We start from the raw sequence: 21675 nt of genomic DNA on the forward strand, positions 1-21675 counted from the left end.
AAGTTCTGAAAAAGACAAGAGAAGTAGCATTTACCTTTGCTTACCAGAGATTCATTTCAAAAGATCACAGGCTTCTGACCTAAGAAGCAATCTTGTTGAAAAACACTTAGTGATTCATGGTGCTTTTTCAGTTGGCTATTTTGTTTGAACACAAAATTGACCTAGAACACACAGTTGAGCCCTGCATGAATCAGCTCTTCAGACAGAGCCTGAACATCAGGTGCTTGGTTCTCAACATTATGGGCAGAGTGTTATTTGTCTGCTCTGGAGAAGTACTAGTAAACTCTGCCTCAAATTTGGACCACGTTCCCCAATTTCATTTTTGTTGTTTCCCTGCCTGAGATAATACGAAAGTAAGATCCAAATCCCCTCAGATCTTGGCAATGCCTCGTCTTAAACCCTCTTAAACCCTAAGAGGCACTTACCTCTTAATATGGGCAGTGACGCTTCAGCCAGTTTGATAAATGCAATTTTTTTTTTTTTTTTTTAAAGAGAAAAACCTAACAGATCAAGTCCTAAATCAGACAAATTGCACAAAAGAGGAAAAGCTTCCTGGGGGAGAGGAAGAGATGTCCACGAAAAAGCCAACTGGGCTGAGCCTTACAAAAGCATGGCCCTTGTCTCTCTTAATGTCTTAATCTCAACAGAGCGTATAGCAGGAGCTGGTCTCTGTTCCAACTGCAGGATGCTCCCAAGGCAGTGTCCAAGAGCCTGGAAGGCAGCTTTTCACAGCAGGTTCAATTCAGTACAGCAGGAAAAGCCATCCTGCCTGAGAGTCTAGTGGTCCTGTTAGCGTAGGCTGCTGCTGCTGCTGGCCTGGGAGCTGCCCATACCCGGGTGGTCTGGACTATGTCGGTTCTGGGGGAGACAAAGAAAGAGGGGTAAGAACAACTAGGAACTAGCCTTGGCCTTGACTAGGCTGTACAGGAAAAACCTGCAACCTGCCCTGGGTTTTCAGTCTTTGGTCCATCTCGAGGCAAAGGACCCTACTTAGGACAGGGGTAAGATGTAGGGAAATTCACTGGGCTGTGGCAACAGGCCCCTACTCTACCTTCTTTTTCTTCTTCTCTTTCTTCTTCCTTTTCCGATCAGGATCCTCTTCTTTTTTCTTTTTCTTCTTCTTGTGATCCGAATCAGATGGTGTTTCTGTAGGAGACATTAGGTGCCTATCACCTGTAGAGCTCAAATCCTCTACTGCTATGAACTCTGAAGACTACAGGAAAACCCCAAGTCAGGGGAAATGGCTTTTTTCAAATGGCCAGAAAGGATATGGAGGCACTGCTAGAGCCCCTGTCCCAAGTCCCTACTTGCCCAAGAGACTGTGCAGTATACCGGTTTCTTACTCGGGAGAATTTGGGAGTCCAGGGCTCTGTAAGGAACTTAACTGGGTGTAACTGTGGAAGGTCAAATCAGATTCTGAAGGTCAGGTTTTTTTGCTCTGAATAGAACCACTTCTTACCTGGGGGGACAGGATCCTGAGTACGGCTCTGTTTGTGCTTGTGCTTATTCTTCTTCTTGGGAGGCTGAATATGCATCAGACGACACTGCTCAGGCAACTGAAGGAATCAAAGGAAGGTCTGGGTGAGTAGAGGGAGGAAATACCCTGCTCCCATCATTTGTTCTGCTCAGTAAGTTATGAAGGAACAGACTTGGACAGAAAACCCGCTTCCATGCCTTTTAGGCCTCCCCATTTGCCTTCTTCCTCCCCAAGAGGGGACTCACCGGTCCAGTGTGGAGGCGGAAGCCAGCCAGCATGGTCCCTGTGATAGGATTGAAAGAGCCACCAAGAATAGGGGGCTTCTCAATGAGAGAGCGGAGGCTGCTGTTATCATGGGAACCAGGCAGATCAATCATCCCTGGCAGGTCAGGCAGGAAGTTACTTAGTTTCTCCTTCACCTTTTTCCCACAGAATTTGTTATAGGCATGTTCCAGGTTGTAGTGTGTGATCAGATTGGTGCTGCCTGTCAGCTCTGTGCTACCTAGAGAACACAGTAAAAATAAAAAAAGATTAGTCCTAAAAGTAGAGATTTTTGAGATTTTTTTTTGGTCATTGACATGGAAGGAAAGTTAAGGACTATATTTTAACCTAAATAAGGAATCTTTTAAATGAGAATTTAAAATTTTTTAATTTAAAGTAAGAAATAGAGCAAAAGAAAATAACATAAAATAAACATTAAAAATAGTATAGAATGGTAGGCTGCAATGAGAAGGGAAAAAAATAGGCAAAAATCCAAATAGGGCAGAAATGGAAACTGCTCTAGCCCAATGGAGAAACACTCCACTCTCCTTGGATTAACCAGAATAATAACTTACACGATGTTTACTTCATGCTGTTCTGGGTGCTTTTCATAACATGTACTAGTGAGAAATTATATTCTTTGATACAATCAGGATAAGCAGTACCTCACAGCTCAGCTATACCCATGCTAAAGGCCAGAATGTGACCCAGTGGCTTAAGGGTCTTGTCAATGACTTCTCTCTCTCTCTCTCTTTTTTTTTTTTTACTAGCAAGAAATACTAATCACACCTTTACATAGAAAAAGAGCCAGGAGATTTTTCTAGCTACCATTTTTGTTACCAACATCTTTATTCTTCCTCATGATACTGAGTATAATGCTTTGCCTAGAAGGAAGAAATGTTTGATTAGAAGTTGGGCAACTAGAATTCTAATCCTGGTTGTCCTTCATGCCTTAGTTTCCTCTTATCTGTGGAATGGAATAATAGCTATCTTAAGTACACTTCATTTTTTTTTTCAAGGCTCACATGAAAACATATTGAAAAGTATAAAGTATTACATACATGCAAGGCATTATCCATATAAATACTGCATGGCTGACTTTTCTCAAAGAATATAAATTAGTAACTTAATAAGGACCCAGTGGCAAGGGTAGAAATACCTAACTACAACTTCATCTGTAATTACGATGGACACACAGGATACAAGTGACAGAAGTGGCTTGTTTATAATCATTCACTTGGGAAAACTCAGGTTCTGACTGTGAACTCCTTGAGGGCAGAGACAACGTCTTGTTCATTTAGAATTGCTAGTGCCCAGCACAGTGCACATACTATGTACTCAATAAATATTTACTAAATAAACAAGGTACTTTTCCTCTATACCTCCATGCCTTACTCCATCTTTTCCCTCCTTTTACTGCCAAACACCTCAGAAGACTGGTCTATAGTGGCAGGAGAACAGTGTCACCGTATCTCTCCTCACAACTCTGGGCACTGCCTCCTAACATCATAGTCTTCTGATTTTTTCCCTCTCTGCTAGTTTTCCTCTTTCCAGGTGGTCATGCTAAGGTTCAGGTTAGAAGACACTGTGTGCTTTTTCTAAAGTTTAAATTAAGAGTTCAATTTCCTGGGTTTTTTTGATTTTTACTAATCAGCTGAATTTAAAATTCAAACTTCCTGTTTTAACTATTAGTTCTATGAAGATGACTTATAAATCTATCTCCCCAGCCTTGACTCCTCTCCTGAAAATGAATCTTGCATTCCCAACTTCTTAATTCCATAAAGATTCAATTTTTTTTTTTTTTGAAATTCCAATCTTGCCTATATCACTCATGGCTTCTCTATTTCAATCCATGGCATCCACATTCTCAGATATTTTAGAAAGCAGTACTCCTAGGGGTGGGCACAGTGGCTCACACCTGTAATCCCAGCACTTTGGGAGGCCGAGGCAGGAGGACTGCTTGAGGCGAAGAGTTCAAGACCAGCCTGGGCAACAATAGCGAGACCCTGTCTCTACAAAAAATTTAAAAAATTAGCTGGGTGTGGTGGTGTGTGCCTATAGTCTTGGCCACTCAGGAGGCTGAGGCGGAAGGAATGCTTGAGCCCAAGAGTTTCAGGTTGCAGTGAGCTATGATTGTGTCACTGCAGTCTAGCTCAGTGGAGAGTGAGACTCTGTCACGCAAAAAAAAAAAAAAAAAAAAGAAAAGAAAACACCCCTCTCATTGTTTCCTTCTTGGAAAATTCTTCCTAATTTTCTTCACCAATATGAATTCTTCAAGGTCCACCTCAAGTGACATCTTATTCTTGCTGTCATTTTGGATAACAACACATTTTGACAACCATCAGGTAGTTCTTAATATTGTTTGCTGAGATATAGTTAGTTATGTGAGGCATGACACAAAGGAATGAGACGAGTTGACAAAAATATACAGTCACTGTTCTTAAACTACAAATTTTATAACCCTAACTAAGCTCCTTAAAAAACCAAGGACTAGGCTTGTTAATCTCTCTCCCCTTCTCACCTTCCTCATATACCCAGCATTTCCTAGAACAGGTATTCGGTATCTGTCAACTAACTGATACAAATAGGTACAATCAGAATATGTAAGGCAAAAGAAAGATTTTAATCTTGGCAGGGCGCGGTGGCTCACGCCTGTAATCCTAGCACTCTGGGAGGCTGAGGTGGGAAGATCACTCGAGGTCAGGAGTTCGAGACCAGCATGAGCAAGAGCGAGATCCTGTCTCTACTAAAAAATAGAAAGAAATTAACCGGACAACTAAAAATATATAGAAAAAGTTAGCCAGGCATGGTGACACATGCCTGTAGTCCCAGCTACTAGGGAGGCTGAGGCAGGAGGATCACTTGAGCCCAGGAGTTTGAGGTTGCTATGAGCTGGGCTGACGCCATGGCATGGCACTCTAGCCCCGGCAACAGAGTCAGACTCTGTCTCAAAAAAAAAAAAAAAAAAAAAGATTTTAATCTTTTCTCTAGAAACTGCTGGTGGACATCAACCACTAACTAACCAAATGAAAGTCAACCTCTCTATGCTTCAGGTTTTCAACTATAAAATGGAGATAACAATACCTACCTCAAAGGGCTATTCTAGGCATTAAATACTATAACATATAAGTGTGTTGTGAACTTCAAAGTACCATACCAATTATTTCTTATTATTTCCCTTAAGTCATGATGTGGCAATAACAGTTGGGATGAAATGAAAGGCATCTTAGAGACTTAACATGTCCAAAACAACTCTTGATTTCCATCTTTTCAAACTTGTTCCTTCCTCATCTTCCAAGTCTCAGTACTACCACACAGCCAATTAATCAAGCCCCAAATTTACAAGTCATCCTCAATTACTCTCTCTCCCTCACTTCTATATTCAATTATTCATTCCTGTTGGCTCTACCTCTAAAGTTCTTGGGTTTTTTTTTTTTTTTTTTTGAGACAGAGTCTCTCTCTGTTACCCAGGCTGGAGTGCAATGGCGTTAGCCTAGCTCATAGCAACCTCAAACTCCTGGCTTCAAGCGATCCTCCTGCACCAGCCTCCCAAGTAGCTGGGACTGTAGATGAGCGACACCATGTCCAGCTAATTTTTCTATTTTTGTAGAGATGGGGTCTTGCTCTTGCTCAGGGTGGTCTTGAACTCCTGACTCCACACAATCCGCCCACCTCAGTCTCCCAAAGTGCTGGGATTACAGGCGTGAACCACCTCACCAGGCCTACCTCTAACATTTATCCTGCATCCCTTCATTTCTTTTCTCCCTTGCTATGTGCTGGTCCAAACCATTATCTCTTTCCTGGACTACTGAGCAGCAACTTCTGACTGATTTCCCTACCTTTCATTCTTCACGTAGCTGTTTGGATGATTAAAAATAAATAAATTTGATCATGTTACTCCCACGTTAAAATAGCTTTCCTTTGAGCTCAGGATTTGAATGCCTTTATTGCTTTATAAAGGTCTCCACCTAACTTTCCCACTACTCTTCCCCTTTGTTCACTTCACTGGAGACCGATAAGTCTTCTGTCCCTTGGATATTCCAAGCTTTTTCGCACATCAGGGCTTCTAACTTCATTTCTTGTATTGAAAATTATCTCTCACTCCTGTCCATACATGGCTGGCTCTTTGTCTCTGCTCATGTGTTAGTGCAACTGCTATCAACTCAGAGAGGACTTCTCTAATCACTCTAGCTGAAGTCATTCTATCCGCTTAATTCTTTATCGTGTTTTCTCCTCCTAGCATTGACCATTATCTGATATCATTTTGTTTACACTTTGCCTCCTTCACTGACATGTGAACTCCAAAACAGGCAAAGCTCTGGTCAGTTTTGTTTACAGCTGTATCTCCAGCATTTAAAACAGTGCTTTGTACATAGTAGGTGTGCAACAAAATAATTTTTTGAATTCAAGAGTTTAGTTCACTTCTAAGTCCTTCTTTGAACAAACGTGGAAACACCAAGACCCTGAGAAGGGCAACTTGCTCCAAACCAACAGCAAGTTTGTGGTAGACTTGAAACTAAAACTTTGGGTCCTCAGGGATGGTATAAATAAATCAGGCTTCTCGAGTTCCAGACTCAAACCCTGGATTATTTTTTAGGGAGCCATAATCAGTGTCAGGGACAGAGCCCGGATACGGCGCGAAAGATGGTCAAAGATAGTGCATACCCACCCACCCTCAATTCATCCCATGAATTCAAGTCATCCCTTGGGCTTTCTAACAGCCCTTCCAACTTTGAGTTCAACGGTCCCGGTGTGTGTTGCCCAAGTTACCTCGCACCTCCACCAGCGGCCTGATAGCCACGCCCACCACCTCCTCTCTATGATCCGATTGGCTGGCTTCCGCTAGGCCGAGTACTCACCTGGCAGCTCTCTCATTAGGTAGAAGGGGCCACAACCAGCTCCTGACTTGTCCCCGCCGGGAGGAGCCGTGGCCGCGGTGGGGGCCGGGGCCGTGCCGGGTCCTCCGCCCGGAGGAGGCGGAGGCGGGGGTGGAGGCTTTCCTGGTCCGAAGCCAAGTGCGGTTGGGGGCGGTGGTGGGTCAGCCTGAGCCCCGAACAGTGCTGTGAAATTCTCCATCGTCCTCTCCGCCCCGGCGCTGCTTCGATGTCTCGGTGTTGATGATTTTCATTGGACAACCCTTCCACGGGATACCGCCCTCTTTCTCTAGGAGCCGCTTATCATTGGATTTCTCAGGCCCCGCCTGCCTTGTTCTGGCAGCTACTTCCGTCGCTTTCTGAGAACGTTCAGGAAGTGCTGTCTAACCTTATTAATTTCTTTGAGGTCTCTGCTCGCCTCAGTCGCATATCCAATAAAATGACTTAGGTGGGAAATGCGACAGCTAGACTGACCAATAAAATATCAAATCCCTTTTTCAGTTCTGACCTTCCATAGCGTCTAGAGATCCACTTCCGGGTCCAGAGGCGGTGCATTCGAGCTTTGGCCCAATAGAGGACTCAATGGTAGGGGAGGCGGGATCAGACCTACTGACGCCGTGAGCGGCGGGCGCCGCTAGGGCCAGAAAAATGGCGGTCCTGGCACCTTTAATTGCTCTGGTGTATTCGGTCCCGCGACTTTCACGATGGCTAGCTCGACCTTACTACCTTCTGTCTGCCCTGCTCTCTGCTGCCTTCCTACTTGTGAGGAAACTGCCGCCGCTCTGCCACGGTCTCCCCACCCAACGCGAAGACGGCAACCCTTGTGACTTTGACTGGGTAAGCGCCCCGGGTCTTAGCACCCCGCGACCTTGACTGTCCCTGCCCCTGCCCCTGCGGGTGCATCTCCCAACCCCAGGATTTACCTTTCTGGGGACACCAGAGGTTCCTGGCGTGTAGCGGATTGTTAGAGTGTAGGGTCTGACTGTTACAGCAAGTGTTACAGCGGGTGGTCCCTAGGACAAACCGAGCGGCACACGGAGAGTCGGAGAATCAAGGTTTATTCGCCACCAAATTCTGAGCCCCGTCTACCCAACTTTTCCCACTTTTATTAAGTTGGGGTGGTCTGAGAGGTGGGGTCTCAGGTGGCTGCTGTGCCAAGTAATAAATGGGGGTTTTCCTTATCATTACCGTCATCGAGTCTAAACCTTCGTGTTTAAGATGGGAAAATAGGGAGCATGTTAGTCGTTGCCCTGCACGACTGCCCAAGCAAGGCCTTCTGACTGTTCAGTTCAGGCTTTTTCTCCATCTCACCGTTCGTACTAGTCAGCAGCCCTGTTAAAACTCCACACACGTACAATGTTTTTCAGTGCTGCTCATTTTGTGACGCCTTCTGAGGAGCCAATGAGGTAGACAAGGCAAGTAGTAGTATTTCTGTTTTATTGAAGAAGAAATTGATCTCGGCGTGGTACGGCGACTTGCCCAAGGTCACACTAGTGAGTGACTGAGACTTGAAACTATTTTTCTGGCCGTAGTACCTGCACACTGTTTCAGCCATTTCTTAATTCAGTAAACATTTCCAGAGTGCACATTCTAGGCACTATGCTGGATCCTGAGGATGCAAAAATGAATAAAACTTTGAGGCCTATTGAAAAGGAATTGTAAAAAATACATTGTAAAGAAATCTGTACCAAGCTTCTTGCTGTGCTTTCTCAGTAGGAGTGAAGGGACTGCTAAAAAAAAAACAAATAAATAAGTTGAAGCTTTATGCCCTCTCCTATATAGCATGTAGGGGCCAAGGGAAAGCTTCCCCTTGCCATCTAAAGGTTCGTGAAAAATCGACTGACAAAAGGCAGGTTTAATAGGAGAAAGTCATACAAATTTTGTTTTAACGTGCATAGCAGGAGAGCATTGCGGGAGAATGATTGCCAAATAACCCAATGGGGTACAGATGCTTATACACCCTTCTTCATAGGGTAAGGGAAATGGGGTTGATTTTAAGGGGGATAGTAAATGATTTTTAAGGGGATTCAATGGGCTTGGAGAGTATACAATGAATGGCCTGGGACAAAGTCTGTTGTGTTCACAAAGTGGACAAGGGTTTGTTGTGACAAAAGTCTGACCAGGTGTGTTAACAGGCTTCAAGTCTTTTTTTCCTACAATATCAGTTAAGATAATGAAAACTCGGGGAAAGGACCAGAAATAATCATTTGCTTCTTTGGCAGGTCTGGACATTAAGCAGATAAGGTATCGTCAGAGTAAAACTTCTTCCAGTGTCTGCTGGCCCTCCAAGGGCCTTACTTTAAAATAATCAGCATACCAGGGTACCATATTTGGGGGTGAAATTCCTTAGTGTCTTCATTTCCTCTGAAACTTCCCTAGAAGTTTTGCACGCTATAAGCTGAGTTGGTAGCAGTGGAGAGAGAAATTGGGTAGTAATCGAATGGCAAAGGATCCCATTAAATCATCTCTCATTTTGGGGGACAGGCCAGTCCAGTTAAAACAGTTGTGTCTCATTTCAGGAGATGGCATTGTAGATGAGCGCTCCAAGCTAGGCTTCAATATATGATGTAGGCAAACAGATCTTTAATATTGAAGAGGCATTTCTATGGAAACAGGAAAAACAAAGGTTGATGTTTGCAATAGTCTATAAACTAGTTTCTTTAGAGCCTGAAAGGCAGTCATTTGGGAAGATTTGTGATAATCTGACAGGTTTTTGTAGAAAGTAGGTTGTGTGTAAAGTTTTCAAATACAAGCTGTTGCGGTGATTTTTTCTTTTTAAATCCAGTTGACTAGCTTCAGCCTGTAGGGCCTTAGGAAAAAGGCAATTCTAATTTTTAGTGATTCCAAGTCAGAAGGGTGGGTGAAAAATTGAAAATGTTAGTCTGGAGAGTCACAGAGGAAACTAAAAATTTAGGATTTGGTCAAAAACAATGGACACTGGGTATAAAAAAATGAAAAAAAAAATCAATGGACAGGGCTAGAATCTCATAACAGGTACACTATAGTTTTCTTCTGAAACATAATTTTTCTCTCTCCAGTCTCCCATTTCTACCAAAGATAAATCATAGTAAGACCAGTTTATTTGCAAAATAAGTTTAGATTTTGGCCTGATTTTACATAAGTTTAGCAAGAATAGTGATTTATCATACAGGCTTTTTTTTTTTTTTTTTTTTTTTTTGAGACAGAGTCTCACTCTGTTGCCCAGGCTAGAGTGAGTGCCGTGGCGTCAGCCCAGCTCACAGCAACCTCAAACTCCTGGGCTTAAGCGATCCTCCTGCCTCAGCCTCCCGAGTAGCTGGGACTACAGGCATGTGCCACCATGCCCGGCTAATTTTTTGTATATATATATTTTAGTTGTCCATATAATTTCTTTCTATTTTTAGTAGAGATGGGGTCTCGCTCTTGCTCAGGCTGGTCTCGAACTCCTGAGTTCAAAGGATCCGCCCACCTCGGCCTCCCAGAGAGCTAGGATTACAGGCGTGAGCCACCGCGCCCGGCCCTAATTTTTTCTATATATATTTTTAGTTGTCCATATAATTTCTTTCTGTTTTTAGTAGAGACGGGGGTCTCACTCTTGCTCAGGCTGGTCTCGAACTCCTGACCTCAAGCGATCCTTCCGCCTCGGCCTCCCAGAGTGCTAGGATTATGGATTATAGGCGTGAGCCACCGTGCCCGGCCCATACAGGCTCTTTTAAGTTGGCTTTGCTGGAGCTTTGCATAAGGAATCTCAGATTAGACTTTTTTTTTTTTTTTTTTTTTTTGAGACAGAGTCTCACTCTGTTGCCCAGGCTAGAGTGAGTGCCGTGGCGTTAGCCTATCTCACAGCAACCTCAAACTCCTGAGCTCAAGTGATCCTCCTGTCTCAGCCTCCCGAGTAGCTGGGACTACAGGCATGCACCACCATGCCCGGCTAATTTTTTTTTCTATGTATATTTTTAGCTGTCCATATAATTTCTTTCTATTTTTAGTAGAGATGGGGTCTCGCTCTTGCTCAGGCTGGTCTCGAACTTCTGAGCTCAAACGATCCGCCCACCTCGGCCTCCCAGAGTGCTAGGATTACAGGCGTGAGCCACCGCGCCCGGCCCTCAGATTAGACTTTTAAGAGCCTCTTGGGGTTAAGAAGCTAAGCCAAGCAGTTAACTCATCCTCAGACTGTGTCTATAATACCTGTACGAATGGGATGAATTCCTCTCTTCTTGAGGTCCCCTAAATACCTTGAGGTTCCTTGGCTTGTCAGAAAGTAACATTCTTTACTCACAGCAAAGCAACCATGTGAACCATGAATTTAGGGCATGAGGCCAGTTTTTCCAAGGGCTTCTATTGGCTTTATAATGTCAACTTCAGTTCCTTAAAGCTGTCTGGTCATATCTGAAAATATGACATTCCAGTCAAAGCCTTGACAGAATAACCAGTGTCTTTAATTGTGTCCTATTATAAAAGAAAACAGATTCTTATTGAACTTGTGCAAATGATTATATTGTTGTAAAATAAGAATACTTATGAATAGTTTTTAAATTCTGGAGGGATCAGGTAGAGAGAAAGGTAAATATTTCAATTCTGTTTACAAAAGTATACTTTACCCAATTGCTGTAAGCTATAAATAGCTTGCAAGAAAGGTGTTTTTTTTTTTTAAACTCTTGAAAACAAAATGAATCAGCAGTGTTTCAAACAAAAAAAGTAATAAATCATTTTAGTCCTTCATCAGTTCAGCCCCATGTAATTAAAACTTGTTTTGCTTGATGGTAAGTTAGCAATTTTATGAGTCCAGTTTTTGGTTTTTTTTTTTTTTTTTTTTAGAATTCTGGAAATTTTTGCCCAGTTCAATGATGTAATCTCAAAGTTACCAGAAACCTGTATTTGTCAGAGTTCTTTCCATCCTTTCCCTGAACCTCCTTGAAAACACAACACTTTAGGATTTGCAGAGAGTTTCCAGAAAAGAAAGCATCAGAATATAGCAGTTAACTGTGTTCAACAAGACTCTAAATGGCCATGATTAAAGACGTAATTGACAGGGAAATTTGGTTATTTTCTCTGGCCTACAACAATTTAATATAGTAGACATAATTATGACTGATAACATATATCAAGACATAGCAAATCTTTAGGAATCTCATACAGTTTTGGAACACATATTGATAAATATCCATACAAGTATAACTTGAAAGAAAAGGTTAAACATCATTTCTTATTTGACGATGTTTCCCATATCATTTAACATACCAAATAAGCCTAACGTGTCTTTCTTGAATTTTCATGGGCACTTTGGGAATGTCCAAAAGTTAGTTTGAGGTCAAAAAGAATTTAGCATTTTGATTTTGGGAAGTTTGTCACATATTTAAGGTTTAAAACACTTGATCAAAATAGAATCACAGGTCACTATAAAATTATAGTAATTCATTTAGCCACTGGCCACTGGACTTGATCTGAAAATCACACCCCTCAGGTGGCACAGACCAATAGAGAGTGCTCCTATTTTTTCATAAGTCAAGCTCTCAGGGATATGAAACAAGATGAGAGGGGAACCTGGTGAGAACAGTAAAACTCACCAGTCTGTGGGAAACTTGCTTGAACAATGGGCTGATAAGGACTTTAGGCACATGTTCTAATCTCGGGTACCCCTCTTTATGACAGACAAAACAGCACAGGAAGACAAAGGAAAAAACAAAGACTATTTGTGGGAGAAAAAGAATCATACGATATGCATATTCATACCAAAGTACACTAGAGTTACTATACCTGAAACTCATCATACAAATGCTTTTCCCCTATTAATCTTAAATCTGGAAAGGATAAAGAGACAAACAGTGGTATTTGTCTCTTTGTCTCTGCTTGTGTCTATGCACATTGATAAATTTTGCCTTTTCTCCTATCAATTGGTCTTTTGTAAATTCATTTTCTGCAAGCCCGTATAGGGTTGGGGGGAAGCTTTCCCTTCACCCTTACAGGCAACATCTATGTTCAGATGAAGGAGAATCATCCAGAATTTGTCTTTTTTCCAGCACCCAAAATGAGTCTTGATCTGTACCAGGACCCACTCCCTTACTTTTTTCTTCCTTCCACTATTCTTTCCTGCTTCCTCTATCCTTTCCCATATGGTATTAATAATTAGCTCAAATGTAGCCATGCTATTTCAAAAGATCCTATTTTTATTTGATATTCTATACCACTTCAATGAAAATGGGACCCAAAAATATAAGTAGATAGTAATAAGGATTTTAATAAATGTAAGGGACCTTTTATACAATTCATTTCTTTATATACTCTTATCTAAAAATATGCAAAATACTAGAAGTTTTCATATTTTATTATTACTCTGATAGAATTTCTTTTAACTACTTAGGGTTAATAGCCAGTTTTCATTTTCTTGGAAAATGTATGGTTTACTGATTTACCTTGGTGATTGGGAAGTTAGGAAATAAGGTAAATAACATTAGCAGCAATAACAGATAAACCCTAAAATTTTAGTGGCTTAACAGAATAAAAGTAACTCTTTTTTTCTTCATCTCTCTTCTCTTTTCTTGTGGTTTTTTTTTTTTTTTTTTTTTTTCCTTTTTTTGTTGGGACAGAGTCTCACTCTGTTGCCCAGGCTAGAGAGCAGTGGCATCATAGCTCTCTGCAACCTCAAACTCCCAGGCTTAAGCATTCCTTCTGCCTCAGTCTCCCAAGTAGCTGGGACTACAAGTGTGAGCCACCACACTTGGCTAATTTAAAAAAATTTTTTGTATATGCCCAGGCTGGTCTCAAATTCCTGGCCTCAAGTGGTCCTCCCACCTTAGCCTCCCCCAGTGTGCTGGGATTACAGGTGTAAGCCACCATGTCTGACCTACCTATTTCTATTTTATTAAATAAAAGGAAGGAATCAAACATTTATTTTGCTTTTCATGTGTATATACTATCTTTCACAGTAAACAAATAATTGATAAAGGAATGTTTCTTTCTTTTTTTTTTTTTGAGACAGAGTCTCACTCTGTTGCCCGGGCTAGAGTGAGTGCCGTGGCGTCAGTCTAGCTCACAGCAACCTCAAACTCCTGGGCTTAAGCGATCCTACTGCCTCAGCCTCCCGAGTAGCTGGGACTACAGGCATGCGCCACCATGCCTGGCTAATTTTTTGTATATATATATTTTAGTTGTCCATATAATTTCTTTCTATTTTTAGTAGAGACGGGGTCTCACTCTTGTTCAGGCTGGTTTCAAACTCCTGACCTCCAGCGATCCACCCGCCTCGGCCTCCCAGAGTGCTAGGATTACAGGCGTGAGCCACCGCGCCCGGCCGGAATGTTTATTTCTTAATAGAAGAATTTGAGTTAATAAACAGAGAAGAAATGATAAGATTTAAAAATCAGTATTTAGCAACCCCCAATGAAATAATAAATCTAGGCAATGATCATTTGTGGGTGCTTAAACCATCAGATAAAAGGTTAATGTGTCTTCTGAAGTGATTCAGTAGGGAATACCTAGTACTACTGATGATGAATTTTTGCCAAAAATTTGGATTTCATTGTATTCAAACCTCCTGATCTTTACACTTTACCAGAAATATGGAGATAGAGGATCATCCTCATCAGAACACACCACGAGTATGCAAGCAGCCAAATCCAGAAAGTGGGAAAGCTGACAGTGCGAAACTCAACATCTTCAACAGATAAATAACCTAGGGTAAAAAGGAAGAGTAGGTATCCATTAGAGACTAAAGAAGACTAAAGAAATATATGAACCAAGTGCAATATCTGAATCTTGCTTGGATCCTGATTTGAACAAACAGCTGTACAAAGACATTTTGGATCAAAGACAATTGGGATCATTGGAATAAGGACCAAGTATTACATGATAGTAAAGAATTACTGTTAATTGTGTTAAGTATGTATGTGATGTAGGAAAAAGCAAACTCAGTCCTCTTACTATAATCTCACAACACAGAACACTTCCTGTGACCACTGGTCATCAAGAAGTGTGTGAGGATTTCACCAACTAATCACTTCTACAGCGGACACCAGCTGGATGTCCTCTAATTCAATTCAATTCTAATACTATCTATTTGGAGATGGCTTCAGATCCCAGAAGTTGAGGGCTTAGTCTCACAAGACTATCCCTACTTCAGACACCATTTGCAAGAAATAGATTATCATCTCTACTTCTGACTGATCAGGCATAAATTGGGGTTCCCACTACCCCCTCTTTGGGCTCTACTAATTTGCTAGAGTGACCCATAGAACTCACGGAAATACTACTTAAATTTACCAGTTTATTATAAAGGATATTAGAAAGGATACAGATGAAGAGATACACAGGGCAGGGTTATGTGGAAAGGAGTGCAGAGCTTCCATGCTCTCTCTGTCTATGCCACCCCCTAGGAACAATCCTGAAGCTCCTGGAACCTCCAGGACTCTTAGAGTCCTTTTGGATTTTTATGGAAGCTTCATTATGTAGGTATGGTTGATTAAATCATTGACTGTTGATGAGCGGATTAACCTTCGCCACTCTAATCATGCCTTGGTCTTTCCTGTGACCAGCCCCCATCCTGAAGCCAGCTAGGGGCTACCAGCCACAAGTCATCTCAGCATGTAAAAGACATTCTTACCACTCCAGAGATTCCAAGGATTATAATCTTAATGGGACCACCATTGTATATGTGGTCTTTCATTGACAGAAAAGTTGTTATGTAGCACGTGACTGTATATTTCACAGCATAACAGTGTGATAATGGTGTCATGGTTGTGTTTCAAAGAAAAAGTCCTGCTGGGCATGGTGGAGCATGCCTGTAGTCCTAGTTACTTGGGAGGATGAGGTGGGAGGATCGCTTGATTGCAGGAATTCTGGGCTGCGGTACATTATGCCAATCAGGGGTCTGCACTAAGTTCAGCATCAATATGGTGCTGATCAGGAGTAGGATCACACCTGTGAGTGGCCACTGTGCTGCAGCCCAGGCAGCACTGCAAGACCCCATCTCTTTTAAAAGTTCTTATGTGTAAGAGATACACACTGAAGTGTTTACAGATGAAATTATATAGCTAGAATTTGTTTTAAGTTTCTCAAAAAAAAGGGACTCAAAATGAATACTGTTTTTTTTTCATTCAACACTTCCACCTGTATTTCATGAATAAAAAATATTTAACTTATCTTTTTCTGACTGAGTTTTATAAGTGAGTTAGGAATAATGAGTTAGGATTAATAGAAAGTGCGATCTTTATTAATCCCTATTATTTGTCCAAAGTTTCTTGAATGTTTTCTATGTTTACCCAATATTTTGTTTTTATCAGTTGAATTTCTGGTCAAGTGGGAGGTAGTAGGGGATCTGGTGGGCATGTACCGTTTCACTGAAAATTTGTGCCAGGCCCACCCACCCTACTTCCACCACCGCTGGTGCCCACACACTCAGTCCTGGGGACTGAGGGCTAGTACATTGCCACACTGCCAACTCTGGTGCCACATGTACCACCTAAGAGCCTGAGGAACTGCCTGCCTTGCCTGCCACTGTCACTGCCAGTGTCTAAGCATGCCACCTGCGGGCCTGAGGACTGGCTCTTCTGGGCACCCCACCACCACAGTTGTTGCCCATTTATGTCACCAGGAGGCCCAAGGACTGGCCTTGGTGATCTGCCACTGTAACCACTAATGTGCAAAGGCTGATTTGCCTAGTGTTCCCATTCCTAGCAAAGCCTCACCACAGTCTCCACTATGAACCATAGCCTAAGCCACTGAGGAACTCAAAGATACCACTAAAGTTGACTGCAGCCAAAGAAATCCTACTGAGAATACACTATTGTGCCCACCCAGAATCAAAGGCATAGCATCCTACCCAACCAACACTATAGATACACTGACAAGGAAAAGTCTCCCTATACAACATACTAAAACCTGTGGGAAATAGCAAAAACAGTGATAAGAGAAATTTATAGCAATAATGCCTATATCAAAAAAGTAGAAAGATTTCAGTCCTGCCGGATCAGATCTGAACTAAAAAAGAGGAAAAGAAAAGTAGAAAGATTTCAAATAAACAATCTAAGGATGTACTTCAAGGTACTAGAAAAGCAAACAAACCAAACACAAATTAATGGAAGGAAAGAACAGAGTAGAACTAAATAGAGACTAAAATAAAAATACAAAATAGCAATGAAAAGTTGGTCTTTTGAAAAGATAAATAAAATTGATATACCACAGAAATACAGAGGATCATTGGAGATTATTATGAACAAATATATGCTAGTAAATTGGAAAGACTAGAAGAAATGGATAAATTCCTGGGCACATATAACTGATGGTTAATGTCGAAGCTGGGTAACAGGGATTCATTAACGTATCCTCTCTACTTTTGTGTATGTTTGAAATTTTCCATAATAAAAAGTCTTAAAACAACTAACAACCAAACAAAGGGACTCTTCGTATAGTCATTCTGGAATCCAGTCTCATTCTATCTTCAACTTATAGCCTTATGTCATCCCAACATCATCTAGCTGGATACTTGGCAAAAGAAAGTTGGAATGCAGGGACACACTCTTTAATTGCCTTTGCCCAGAAGTGGCAAGTCACTTCCACTCACATTCCATTCAGGAGCACTAGTCAGAGTTCTACCTGGGTGCAAGAAGACTGGTAGAGTCCAGCTACCGTGTACCCAATAAGAAAAGGAAATAAGATTTGGAGTATAGATAGCCAGTCTTTGCTACAGACCCATTTTCTGTCTTTGGAGAATGTTCCTTTTGGTGCTACATTTGGTCTCCTGATTGACCACAGTCCACTTTTTAAATTCATCTTTCCACAATGTTAAGTCCCAATTCTAACCTACCCAGTTTCATTCATGAAAACCCTTCCTAATTTCTGCTTCAGGTATATTTACTAAGGTCTGTCACATTGTCACCCCTGCTTTACATGTGTGTATCCAAATCTAATATTTTGTTGGAGATTGAGGCTAAAAACCTAGGTCCCTGACTCCTAGCTATAAATCGCAGTTGATTAGTTTGTCTGAAATGAGTTGGCCCTCTGTATTGTAAACAGAAGGGTATCTATCTAAACTGTAGTCTCCCTCCCACCCCATGCTTTCTCTCAAATGATGCTTGTTTTTTTTCATGAGTCATTACTCTTTGAAATTATCTTGTTCGTGTCTTTGTCCTGTTTATTATCTGTCTCTCTTGCCACTTGGTTGCTTACATTCTAGAAGGTGAGAAAGAACTGTAAGCCAACAGTCCTGAAAAGGGCCTTTGAGAGCTCTGAAAGCCCACTTCAGCTCTCAAATTATGTCAAAGGTGCATGGATTATCACTATGAATGTTGGGTGGAGAGGAATGACTAACTTAAGCAAAACTAAACAAATGAAATGGGCAGATATTGTATTAATGGATTATTACTGAGAAAGCTTCCCGAGAAAAGTTTTATTTTACCAGGGTCACACCAAGTTGATTGTAATAATATCTTTGGGGTTTATACCATATCATACTTTTTACAACCCTTTTTTTAAATCCACTATCTCTTTTAATGCTCACAGTAGCATTTCAAAATAGATACTATTCAGGCCAGGAAACCAAAGCTCAGGGATTAAGTGATTTGCTGAAGGACACCAGCTGGTTTGTGGCAGGGGTAGAACCTGAACCTAGGTCTTCTGGCTGGTATTTATCCCAGTACACCTTAGCTGACTTCAGTTATTTTTTATTGTTACCATTCCCAGTTTGGATCTCTTGGTTTTTAATTTATATTTGGTTCCCTTGCTCATCCAGATCAGCTCTATTCACTACATTCCTGTCACTTTGATTCTGTTCCAGAGAGAAGTGGAGATACTGATGTTTCTCAGTGCCATTGTGATGATGAAAAATCGCAGATCCAGTAAGTTTTGCCTGGTTGTCAGTCTCTCAGGGTGAGGTCTACTGCCCTCTGGAGGTGCTTTTCTTCATGTTATGAGAGGGGCATCATTTGGTGAACTGGTCTCACATTCATGCCAAGGCTTAATTTGATCTTGGACTTCTGTCCTCTCCCCATTTCTCCCTCTCTCCCTCTCCCTCTCTCCCATTTCAAAGTGCCCCAAGAGGGACAAAGAATAGGATTTAGGAATGTGCAGCCCAGCCTGACCTGTGACATCTCTGTGTTTCAGTCACCGTGGAGCAACACATAGGCAACATCTTCATGTTTAGTAAAGTGGCCAACGCAATTCTTTTCTTCCGCCTGGACATTCGTATGGGCCTGCTTTATATCACACTCTGCATAGGTGAGGAGACTGCCTTTCTGCAGATTCTTTGTAAGACTATGTTGATGAAGACTTGATTTTGGGAACCAAGTTCCAATCCCAAACAGGTTTCTCCATACCCTTCTTCCATATCTTGTACCTAATTAATTATGTGTGTAGCTCAGATGATAAGAATCTACAGAGAGACTGTATTTTTAGAGGAAGGGAATGTGTTAGTGGTCTACATATGTCCACAAGTGTGTTTTTTTTGGTGGCTGAAATCCTTGAATTGGCTTGGAAGTAAATCCCCAGCAGGTCTTATGTGTTTCCTCTGACATCTTTCTGTGTTTAGTGTTCCTGATGACTTGCAAACCGCCCCTGTATATGGGCCCTGAATACATCAAGTACTTCAATGACAAAACCATTGACGTGAGTGCTCTTCCTCCCTTGTGTTTCTTGGATCCTTGTTGGGTGATTTTGTAATTGTGCTTTCTACTCACTAGGAGGAACAGCAGTGCTTCCCAATGGAAGCCAAAGGCTCTGTGGTTTATAATGGGAGCTGAGGGAGAGGGGGAGCCAGGAAAAGTAATTAGATGCTAAGGTATGAACTTTCTCAGGAAACTGAGTGATCTAGCTCACTTTTCTTCCCTGTGTGTGGCAGGAGGAACTGGAGCGGGACAAGAGGGTCACTTGGATTGTGGAGTTCTTTGCCAATTGGTCTAATGACTGCCAATCATTTGCTCCTATCTATGCTGACCTCTCCCTCAAGTGAGTAGTGCAAAGGGAGGGATGATGGGAATTGAGATGCTTTGCATTCCCTCTCACAGTTTTTGGCCTTGATTTTTGCACATGACAACCAAAGGCATTTTCCCCTCCCATCTCAAGACATCTACATTTCTACTTCCTTTGATTCATTCTTTCTTCTTTTGGTATGGTAAATAATATATTCTTCTCAGATACAACTGTACAGGGCTAAATTTTGGGAAGGTGGACGTTGGACGCTACACTGATGTTAGTACACGGTATGTAAAGACCTGGGCAGAGGGTCTGAGCAGGGAATCACTTTGAGTGATGTATTTAGGTGCATTTACAGAGTCCTTTCTGGGCCCTGTAGGTACAAAGTGAGCACATCCCCCCTCACCAAGCAACTCCCTACCCTGATCCTGTTCCAAGGTGGCAAAGAAGTAATGCGACGACCACAGATTGACAAGAAGGGACGAGCTGTCTCTTGGACCTTCTCTGAGGTACCTGAAAGGATGGGCATGTGGTTTGGAGGAGGGTATGGAATAGTGAGTGGGCTTTGGAGCCCATCCTTGGTTTGATTCATAGCTCAGCCACTTTCGCACTAGCTTTGAGAGACCTCATTTATTCACTTAGCAAATTTATATTATATGCCAGACCTTCTAGTATTGGGGAACAATTTTTAGTTCAGCCTCAGTCTCTAAGGCCGGTGCACATACAGTCTGTAGGCATTAGGTTCCTCGTTGGTAAATTGGAGACAGTAACACTTGGCTCACAGGATTGTTCTGCAGACTACATTAAATAATGTAGGTATAATTCTTGGCACAGTGATTGGTACTTCATGGGCACTTAAATATTATTTGACTTTTTTGGGTACCTAAAAAAGAGGAATGCTAGGTGAGGGCAGGTTTCTGTCCTTTGCTTTCTCCCTTCTTTCCTAGACTTTGTCTAAATACTTCTTACTTCCTAGGCTCTAAACTGTCCTTCCCACCCCAGATCCTGATGTGTGCATCTCTTTTGTACAGGAGAATGTGATCCGAGAATTCAACCTGAATGAGCTATACCAACGGGCCAAGAAGCTGTCAAAGGCTGGAGACAGTATCCCCGAGGAGCAGCCTGTGGCCCCAACTCCCACCACAGTGCCAGATGGGGAAAACAAGAAGGACAAATAGGATCCCCGCCTTGTCAGTGCTTCCTCTCTTGTCAATTCCAGGCTCCTTTGATGCCTTGCTTCTTTTAAAACCACAAGCCTGAAGCCTTGGCCTTGTATTTATATTTTCCTTGTTTTGCTGTTCTTGGATGGGGCAAGGTACCGCTTCTGATTTTAAAGCAGCATCCAGGGAATTGTTAGGCACCCTACAGGAAGGCCTGCCCTGCTGTGGCCAACTGTTTTGCTGGAGGAAGAGATGGTCCTAAGGAGAAACCTAATTTCAGAGTTTTATCATTGAAGACAGTATTGGACAATCCCCCTATTTTGTGGGGATTTGGAGGAAGGGGAGCAGAGGCTTGAGATGTTCCTTTGTGTGTTGTCACCTAGAGGAGAAAGCCCCTGGACTGAATTGGGGTTTCACTAACCCTCCTATCTATTCCTCACACCCAGTTGATGGTTTTCCATAATAAAGAGACTGGGATTTCCTTTTCATTGTGCCTTGGTGTGTTTCTCTTGTGTATAAAGCCAGAGGCACTTTGGGAGGCCGAGGCAGGATTGCTTGAGGCCAGGAGTTCCAGACCAGCCTGAGCAATGTAGGGAGAAGAAAAAAAATCCTGGGACTACAAGTATGGTGGTGCGGGTCTGGCCTGTTAGCCTGTTACAAGGCAGGAGCATGGCTTCAGCCCAGGAGTTAGAGGATGCAGTGAGCTATGATAAGCCACTACGCTCTAGCCCTGTGGTCCCCAATCCCCAAGCAGCCTGCGTAGTACCAATCCTTGGCCTGTTAGGAACTGGGCTGCACAGCAGGAGGTGAGCCATGGGTGGGTGAGCAAGGGAAGCTTCATCTGTGTTTACAGCCTTTCCCCATCACTCACATCACCGCCTGAGCTTCACCTCCTGTGAGTTCAGCGGTGGCATTCCATTCTCATAGGAGCTCGAACCCTACTGTTAAACTGTGCACATGAGGGATCTGGGTTGAGTGCTCCTTGTGAGAACCTAATACCTGATGATATGAGCTGGAGTTG

At 42.3% G+C, this 21675-nt stretch overlaps 2 protein-coding genes across 4 annotated transcripts; one reads left to right on the forward strand and one right to left on the reverse strand.

The window, feature by feature from the left end:
- Positions 1–55: 55 nt before the first annotated feature.
- On the reverse strand, positions 56–6847 carry MED19 (mediator complex subunit 19). Its single transcript, XM_069470030.1, has 5 exons — positions 6598–6847; positions 1723–1979; positions 1460–1556; positions 1052–1146; positions 56–858 (listed from the first exon to the last, which is right to left on the reverse strand). The coding sequence occupies exons 1-5, from the start codon at positions 6812–6814 to the stop codon at positions 790–792; spliced, it is 735 nt and encodes a 244-aa protein (XP_069326131.1). The 5' UTR covers positions 6815–6847; the 3' UTR covers positions 56–789.
- Positions 6848–7225: 378 nt separating this feature from the next.
- TMX2 (thioredoxin related transmembrane protein 2) lies at positions 7226–21113 on the forward strand. Of its 3 annotated transcripts, none has more exons than XM_069471430.1 (8): positions 7226–7449; positions 18362–18422; positions 18688–18801; positions 19112–19188; positions 19421–19527; positions 19716–19781; positions 19853–20003; positions 20526–21113. In XM_069471430.1, the coding sequence occupies exons 1-8, from the start codon at positions 7261–7263 to the stop codon at positions 20670–20672; spliced, it is 912 nt and encodes a 303-aa protein (XP_069327531.1). In that variant the 5' UTR covers positions 7226–7260; the 3' UTR covers positions 20673–21113. The 3 variants fall into 3 exon arrangements, with proteins under 3 accessions (XP_069327531.1, XP_069327533.1, XP_069327532.1); XM_069471431.1 differs by having other exon boundaries at positions 7229–7449; positions 19874–20003; positions 20526–21112; XM_069471432.1 differs by lacking the exon at positions 18688–18801 and having other exon boundaries at positions 7227–7449; positions 19874–20003.
- Positions 21114–21675: the final 562 nt, after the last annotated feature.

Source organism: Eulemur rufifrons, chromosome 6, assembly GCF_041146395.1.
Source record: "Eulemur rufifrons isolate Redbay chromosome 6, OSU_ERuf_1, whole genome shotgun sequence".
Lineage (NCBI taxonomy): Eukaryota > Metazoa > Chordata > Mammalia > Primates > Lemuridae > Eulemur > Eulemur rufifrons.